Source organism: Ptychodera flava, chromosome 21 (assembly GCF_041260155.1).
Source record: "Ptychodera flava strain L36383 chromosome 21, AS_Pfla_20210202, whole genome shotgun sequence".
Lineage (NCBI taxonomy): Eukaryota > Metazoa > Hemichordata > Enteropneusta > Ptychoderidae > Ptychodera > Ptychodera flava.
This window is the reverse complement of record NC_091948.1, coordinates 3789264-3798817: the sequence shown is the minus strand read 5'-3', so window position 1 is coordinate 3798817 and position 9554 is coordinate 3789264. Positions and strand designations below refer to the sequence as shown.

Below are 9554 nucleotides of genomic sequence, written 5' to 3'. Positions count from 1 at the left end.
CATTTTGACAATTCCATGCGCAGTCCCAGTAAAATGTATTCAGAGGTTTGACTTCCTTCTCGTATTTTTTGTGCACACTGCAAAGGAACATCGATATCAACTGCCATCTTTGCACGGTGAAAGTGTTTTAATATCGTAATAAACCAACGAACGACGACAAGAACAATATCTTCTGATGTTAAATATGTAAATAAATAAATACGTATACCTAATGAAGAAACATTTAAGTACACCTATAAGTAAGTAAGTAAATAATAAATAAATAAATAAATAAATAAATAAATAAATAAATAAATAAATAAATAAATAAATAAATAAATAAATAAATAAACACACATTTATTCATATGTAGACTGAATATAAAAAACAACAACAATACACTTTGTAATTTAGCATACAATGATTTAAAGCTGGCTACAGATCTAGAACTGCTAAACTTGTGACTCCGGATCTAAAGAAATTAAAAATACAAAATTAGAAGATGTGGCGCGCTACGAGCTACAAAATCATTCGTGAGTACGCATCGCAGCGCCAAAGTGCTTGTTTCATATGTTTTGAGTGAATGTCAACGCGTCTAGGGAGCCCTACAATTAATTATCGAATCTCGCATTGAGCGAGAATTGAAGTCGTGACTTCCGTATGCCAAGAATAAACAGTCGTACGCAAGCCGGAGACGTGACAGACGACTATTCAAGGCCTATGCAGATGTCCACAGCTTTTTGTAATTATTCACCGCTCACTGTTCGGAGTTTGTCGCGATTATAGGATATCGGGTATTCACGACAACTTACAGCCAGCTTATTCTTACGTTGGCTGGTTGACTAGGTTTAAGTAAGCGTAGATATACGCGACGCCTGACCCTTTCTGACCTTGTACAGAACAATTCATCATGTCGGCAACAACAACCGGTGAGCATTGAAATTTATTTTTTATCCCAACCGAATTGTCGCCGTCTTTTCCTTCTTCAAATCGTCTTCTTCCTCTATCGAGTCACATAACGAGATTTCTTCAAGGGTAAACAGATCGCAGTCCGTCGACTAATCTTCCGTTACCAATCAGGAAACGCAGTTCGAGTTCGGAGCTGCAGTTTTTTGGTTTCTCGAACTGGTTGCAAAATACTTCAAAACCGGAAAAAGAAGCTTGTTGCGTATTGTTATAGCACAGGCATTCGAGTATCTATTGTTGCACTAGACTGTGTGATATAAAGGGACCGAAGAAATATAGCTAGAGTAGTAGTTTCCATCACGTAAGGTCGTCTTGTTTATACGAGCCCTCGGTGTTTGTTCGGTTCGCGTTTCAGAGATTTTACCGCCGAAAGCGGAAGTGACATGTGTAAGGATACATATGCCATCTGCCCTTGTCAGCAGCGATTCAAGTCACCGTTAACTGACATCAAGCAAATCGCTCAAATTGTAACGGATAACTTGGCATCTGAACTCAGTCAAAGTTGAATTTGTGCAGGAGGGCGGTTCGTAGAATTTGACAGTACTTGTACAGTTGTGTTATATGACAAGACTATGCGTTTTTCGAAATGACAGTAGTATAGGTGGAACAATTTTCAAATCGATTTAGCCAAAACTTTGATTTACTATCATGTATCTTGATTTTTGCAAGGTAACCAAATGATACTCAAAAATCTGTTCTGTTGTAAGGGAAGACAAAAAGAGTTTCCATGAAACTATTTTTAAAATAATCTCTGGTTAAATCAATTGTTTTGATGAAGAGCCATATTTCACAAAGCTGTGTGATTTTCCATGCATTTTGATTTAACTTTTGAAATTGCCCATGTCAAGAGTTATTTTGTAAGAGGAGTTTAATTGACTTAGTCAAACATATCACAGTTATGAGAATGCTGAATCAAACAATAACATTCTGGAAGGTGTATAGTACAGGAAATAATTAAATATGGCAGAAATTATGAGGAAAATAAAACATTTATTTACTTGATATGGGAAGTTAATGAGGTTAAAGTACAGTGAGTAGTCATTCAATTGTCTGACAGCAAAGTAATAATTTATCCATAAAATGTTAGCTAATTGCCAATAGTAAGAAATAGGGAATCAACCTAGCCTGGCAACAAAGAAAAGATCTAAGAGGGAATATATATATATATATATATATATATATATATATATATATATATATATATATATATATATATATATATATATATATATATATATATATAAATTTATATATATATATTAGGCCTTTTTTTATTCATAGCAAACGTCAGAAGTTTTTTTCCAAAAATTCGGCAGAGTGCAGAGGAAAATGAGTTGCTTTGTTATTTCTTTAACATTTGTCAAGAATGGGGGAAAGCGCAAATAAATTTTCATATTTTCAACAAGAATGAAAATCAAAGGCCCACAGAATATTCACGCATAGGCTTGCATCTTGCAGTCTGCATGAAAGGAAGTGTGAATTGTAGCATCACTCATGAAGTAAAATTTCTGATTTCTTTAGCTATGCCGATGACATGATTTTGAGAGTTAGGAAATAGAAAGGGCCACTTCAGTCTATCAACTACTTATTCCGTTATAGATTTAACTCCCAAAATGTACATAAAACTTTTTGTCACTCCTCCTGTACTATTCAATTTTTCAAGTGTTTTATTACGTACACGTGAAGCATTTTGATAGTTCCGCTACTGGGCAAGTCTTGAAAATGTATGAGTAAACTATCGCATGGTTGTTAATGTCACAATGATGCACATTAAATTACATACTAGTTCAGCTATCATATTTAAAGGACTAGTATTTATGACAAATTTCTTTTAAAATTTGTCATTTTTATGACTACAGAAAGCGAATTGTATTCATGTTCAATCCAAATACAATCTGGAGTGATACATTAATCCTGTGATGTGTTTTTAAAGATTTAAAGGGAAAAAATTAAAGAAAAAATAAATAGCGTAAAATTGAAGAATTGTGTAAGCTTGATGCTGCCCGATGAATAACCTTTAAAATTCAATTTTTCATGCAGGCATATTGCGTGAGTAATTTAGCACGGAAGAAAAAATAGATCATTTCATTGAAAAAAGAATAAAAACAAATGTGTCATGTTATAATTGATGGTAACTTTGGTATTAATTTTAGCAGTCTTTTTTCAATACTGCCAGCTTTTTTTGGGGTGTGTGCATGTATTATTTCAGGTGCATGTATTATTTCAGACATGAGTATTTTTTGACAGCTTTTGAAATATCAAGGAAATATGCATTGAAAAACTTCCTGGACATCAGCGTTCTGGTTAATGAAAAATGTTGAAATTTTGCCAGCTCCGTTGAGGGGCATGTAAAATTTGCAGCTGTCAAGTTTAGAGCAGTGATCTACACTTTGCTAAGTTTGTGAATGTGTAGGTACAGAGTGCAAAGTTTCCCATCGTTGAACACTACCATCTCATTTCATGTTTTTCCAGCTTTACATATAAATGTAACACCCGTCCTCTTACCAAACACAAACATTTTGAGGAAAACTGTACTTTTTGGCAATCTGTCTCCAAAGCAGCTCATCTACATGAGGTATATGTTACTGTCGGTTATTAGAATAAGAGAAAATCTGTATTACCCCACATGTACATGAGGTAGCACTGATATCCTTTTGATCTGCAGATGTCATTCCACATGAAGTCTGAGAAAAACTCTTCTCACAGAAAACATTCTGATCTATTCATATTAAATGAGATGGAATCTAAATGCGCACATTGTGTTTCTGATTGATGAATTTAATCTGTCTAAGAGTTAGTTTTGGATTTTTTCGTAAAGACACGGAACACTTCCATATTAAACTGTATTGAAGGTGTGAGCTATAGCAATTACCATCATGATGTAAGGTAGAAGTGTCGTTTTTGCCCTTTTGAATGCATGAGAGAAAAAGTCACATTTGATTGCAGATTTTCAGTATCACAAAGAATGAGTACAAATTCACTGTGAAGAGAAAGTTGCTGGCAGGTAAAAGACAAGGGTGTTTCAAAATAGAAAGACTGGGGTACGGTAATAAATGTATTTTGAATGGAAGACAGATTATGTGCTGTCATCTCATCATCATTCATAGCTGTGCTTTTATCATCCTTTCCCTGAGTAATATAAAATTCCCAACATGCTCCATGGTCAGATGGACCACACCGCAGGGAACGTCGGCGAATTGTTCATTCATTCCCGATGCAGCATTCCCAGAATTTGGCTGTTATTGGCTCATTCATGATGGATTCAATGCTGGCTAATTCAGTTGGACTCCCCAAACTGAATTCTTTCCTTTGTCAGTAAAAACTGACTTCCCATCTGACAATTGTTTAAGGATATTGCAGTATGCTGTAATGATAGCAAATGCAAAAATAATCCAGTGAATATTGATCAGATTTTATTACTCAAATTACATGAAGAAGCAAACTTGATTTCCTTTGATTGATTTCTCTTGCGCTTTTAATAATGCCTCATGCGAAACATTAGATGGATCTAGATAAAAAGTGAATTCGACAGCAACATGAATGTCTAGTGAAATATTAATTCCATGTAGTCTTTCGTGATCTACCTGTCACGCTACCAGTTTTCGTTGCAATTTTTTTGGTAAAATTTGAAATGTGGGAAAAAAGCTGGTGAAATATTGGCATCATTCAGTGGTTCAAGTGCATTTTATAATGAATTATACATGATAGTTTTGTTTCTTTGACATTGGATGCAAATTATTTTAAGAATACGTGACAGCAATGGGTGTATGTCTTTGCCAAGGAAAACCACACAGTCACCTTTTGTACCTCATGGTTATCAATTTCTACGCAATGGTTGATAACAAATGATTGATTTTTCTTCTATAATTAATTTCAGCATTTGCATCACAGTGCCAAGGCATTAAGATTGTAGAGAATAGAAAATCTGGAAATGTCCTTGTGCTAGTTGTATGTACATTTTAAACACAACAGCAGTGCACAATGAGGATACCATTATCCCTTTAAAATGGCTTAAATATCATTTGAATATTTGAGAGGATCTCTCCACAGCCATACTAACAATGATTTGTGAAGTTTTAACATTATTTAGAGATTGTTGATAATTCCTTGAACTTGGTTTCAGTTCAAGCAAAATAATTCCACCGAGTCCAAAATCGATTGTCCATCTAGAATGGTGACCTAAAAGCTGAGTGAGAATCTTGAGATGTAATATTTATGTCGCAGTAGGAGGCATTGAATTGTGAAACCAGAAGCAGAACCTCAGGTCTTGTAAAGGTGATTTGATTGTGTTTCAACAGAAATGAAATTGGTGCAGCAGAGATTGACAAGCTACTCTTCAAATGAAAAAAAGTCTCGTATATAAAATCTGTATCTTTCAAACAGAACTGCCTACAGTGCTTGATAATATGGAAACTGTAGATGGTTGTAAACCTGTGTGTCATTGGTAAAATGAATAATTTGCATATGAATAGAACACCAAGGTCATGGGGGCTGTACAATAAACCAACCTAATTGCTTCTTAGTATAGGTACAGTTTGTCCATGTATTTTGCTATGATACAGAGAATTTTAGTGTCATACTATCGTTAGTTATCAGATATTTCATAACAGAGATTTATTAGTTTGTAGGAGTCAGGTATTTTCTACGCAGATTTTTTTTTATCAGATGTATATTTTTTCTCGTCTTGATGTCGTCAACTTTATTACAATAAATATTTAATTCAGTGTCAAGTTTTTCCCATCAAATCATCTTCTATTGCAAGTCAGGGATTACTGGAAAATTTCCCCTTTTTGAGAACTTTTAAATTTCAGTGCAATGAAATTTATAAGTGAAATTTTGTGATGATAGGGTCACTTGAAAATATACTGGGAATTTTATAATGGTAGGGTCACTTGAAAATATACCATATATAATATATCTGACAGAACTCATAATTGAATGCTGAAGATGTTACCAAATAACATCAATGAAAATTGCATATACTGAATGTTAATGTTCTTCTCTATGATTTCCATGATCTTGAAAACTGTATTATCCATATTTTTAGACTGGCTTATTGCATATTGAAACATCCTTTTTATTGAAGAGGATTCATATATTGTATTTGAGCATGTAATCCTTCGTGAGTACTTTTCAGCTGTTAATGCCTCGGTAGACTTTCCCGTATTTCCCCTTCTTTGTCATGTTTTATAAAAGCTAATAATATCTATGCTGCAAGTACAAGAACACTGTGAAATTTGTAAAAAAAGGAATGGTATCAGAAGCAAGACTTCATTGAGGTTCCTTGTCTGAAACCAGTTTAATGCTGGAGAAGAGGTGAATCAGCTCCTAGGACTTGAAGGTGAAAGGTGTTCACAGATTGGGAAAACAGACTTCTGTATCTCATTCTCATGAACATCAATCTAGACTGGTCGTGTGAGTCTTTTCTACACATAAGCTTGAAAAAATATCCACAAACTAGGCTAACAGTACACTACACTTTGACAGAAAATTTCAAACTCCTTTGGAAAACATGCACACAGGGATGTTTTGAAAAGTGACCTCATTGTAGTCCCCATCCAAATTTGCCGCTGCGCGTAAACATTGCTGTTCTGATGTGTTCACTTTGCGTGTTTATATTCTTAGCTCACTGCTTTCCCCAAAAAACAAAAACAAAAATCCGTAAAAACACTGAAAATTGAAAAAACCACATCCTCAAATCAGTTTTTTGAGATACTTTGGCTGAGAAACAAACCTATAAGTTTTGCTTGCCGTAGGGTTTAAGTATGACGATTAGCATAATAACCAAGACATATATGTAGTATATCTTACAGAAGCCGTTCTCCATTGGGTATGAAAGTGGAAAGACTGCTCATCTCATTTACCTGAGTTGACAGAATAACCAGCAAACTTTGGTCCAAACAAGTAACAATTTAATGTGATCTATATTTATGTGAAACTCACAGAGTTTAGATGTGAGGGGTTAATTATTGGGTACTGTGAACCATGCAATTGATGTAGTGTTGATGAAATGCATCACATATCTCTTACAAATCAGGCTGATGTTGGTTTGTGTTGCTCAGATTATAAAGGGTTTCAGTGGTATGTTTGACTGCCCAAGACGCTGAGTAAAATTATTGTATTTTGGGATTTCACTCCCATATTTTTAGTTTGTTTATTAGGCAGTGAAAATTATTTCAGTCTTTAAAAAAGTAATTTAGCATATCAGACTACTGTAAAGCAGAACATTACATGTACATGAAGTGTGGTTATAAAAAGTGAACATTCTGGTTCTTTTCCTCAAACAGGTTCTAAATCATGCCGTTTTCTGTTCTGAATTGAAATCTGTGGGCATAGTGGAAGAGTTTTGAATGAAACATTGTAAGGAATATGAGCAGGCATTATTGAATGCCCAGATGAACAATACGTTCCCTAAATGAGAACTCTGAACAGTTCTGTGAATAGCAGTCCCAGTGGATTGCTCAGATAAAAGAAAATGTAAAATCTCCAATTTAGGAGTTCATTATGAGTTCTCCAAGCTGAATAGGATACTAGCACAACGTTCAAGGATATCAAATTACCCAATTTTAAAATGCAGCCTACATGTAACTATTTCTGTGTATACTCATGAATGGATGTTTTAATAGTCTGTGCCATATTTGTAGATTTTTCTAAAAACTTTTCCTAGGGAGTTTTCTCTGAACTTTTCCCAACGTAACAGTTGGATGTATTGAGGCAGTTCATACCTCCAAATTGAAAGAGATAAATTTTTTGCTATAAAAATGAGGGGTCATCATCCAAAATTTGGTACCAGGGAAAGCGATATTTATCCACACTTGAAATTCAAAATGGCTGCCATCCCTGTGTTAACACTACGGGAAAAAATTAGATTTTCGATTCGATTTCACACAAATAAGACGTTGAAAATTTTATTAACTTTTTGTGCCTCAAAATGAGCCCAAACGAGTGGTTGACCAGAAAAGTATGTGAAAATTTGAGAGTCAGAATATGTCCCCGAGGTGAATTCTACCTTTAATGATGGAGTTTACGTCACTGCCAGTCAGCTGATGGTGCAGTGAAGCTACATTGACTTACATATCCCATCAATCTTTACTGTCATTCAAGCAGCCAATTTCACTTCTTCTCAGGGATGTCTCTCAGAGCAATTTATCCTTTTCTCATTTTGCAGATTGAATGATCCCACACTGTGAAATTTCAGACAGAAAATGAGTTCTTTATTTGAGTCAGTTTAACCATTTTCTTTCCTCTGTCAAAGTGCAGTCTTTTACAGGCTTACTTGAAACAGATTACATTGATATGTTGTCTTCTAATCATCAAAATCAAATGTTTTGACATCTACAGTGTTGTCTCACTTTATTCTTATATAATTAGACAAATAATTTTGTGCTGTAGACAAAAAATAAATGTTGTTGAATATCCAATTAATACAAAAAATAAATGTTGTTGAATATCCAATTAATATACATGGAGTTTGTGCATGGGTGTCAGAGCGAAATTTTCATGTTTTTTTAATTTGTCAGTTTATTTTGCTTTTTTCCGAACTGGGAAAAAATTGCCTCTTCATCGATCTTGCGCACATGGGCAAAAACAATGAAATATCATTTAACCCACTTTCTGTGCAGAAGATCTCTTTTGGAAGTTGATATTGAGAAGTCGAAAAGCAAATTTGCTTTGGACATGCTGTTTTACAAGAGGATCACATTACATGACTGAAAAGAAAATATTTGTTAACCTGTATAGAGAGTGAATATCAGTTTTGTTTCTCCAGCGTACACTACACCATGATGAGTGTGTATGTGAACCATGATGAGTGTGTATGTGAACCATGTAGAAATGGTATTCCGAAGGAACAGATTCTGTGTGATTGGAAAACCTGGCTTCATTTAAGATGATCATGTACAGTTTGGTGATTTTTTTCAAGGGCAGAATTCCAATATGTGAAGGATTTAGCTAGCTGAAGTTTATATGGAAGAGAGAGAATTCACAACGGGTATTTCAGTGTTTGTGTAACTCACTTTAAAAAGTTTGTTTCCAAATCTTATTCTGTATGGTATCTACGATATAATCTATCAGTGTCGTCTAAATCATGGAACTCAACATAATCACCATGGTGATTATTGTTGGATTATTGTTGGACTTTCAAACAAAGGCTATTAGTTTAACTGACTGTTTGTGTATTCTCCTTCAATTTCAGGAACCGAAGACTTGCAAGGAAACCGAAAGAGGAAGATGGGGTAAGTGTGACGTGATTGATCCCATTCCTGAAGTACCCTGTGTCGCAAATAACTTGTGTTGTACACCAGTGCGTGTATAGCTACAGTTCACACAGTATGTACTCTGGGTACATGTATGGACTTTGCGGTCTGTTTTCCTATATTGTTTTCTGTGGTCATCATGAATTTCCAGGAACACACAGCCACCCTCATCCCACTTTGTCATCAAAGCCTGCCAACTCCAGTGATTTGTCAAATTTTGAGACAATTCTTCACTCTTCACTCTTTTTCTTTCAATCACACAAAAAATTTAATGTCAGGGCTTGAGATCCAAGAACATTGAATGTTAGGATTTTACCTCCAATAACACGCATTTTTCTATCCCACCACCTCTCA

At 34.7% G+C, this 9554-nt stretch overlaps 1 protein-coding gene across 6 annotated transcripts in view; it reads left to right on the top strand.

Annotated features, from left to right (window-relative positions):
* Positions 1-608: 608 nt before the first annotated feature.
* The window catches only part of LOC139121132 (aryl hydrocarbon receptor nuclear translocator 2-like), a 69229-nt gene continuing 60283 nt past the window's right edge, over positions 609-9554 (top strand). For all 6 annotated transcript variants that reach the window (XM_070685784.1, XM_070685783.1, XM_070685782.1 and 3 more), the window contains exons 1-2: positions 609-908; positions 9140-9179. In XM_070685784.1, coding sequence (XP_070541885.1) covers positions 890-908; positions 9140-9179 — 59 coding nt within the window. In that variant the 5' untranslated portion in view covers positions 609-889. The remainder of the gene's footprint in view (positions 909-9139; positions 9180-9554) is intronic.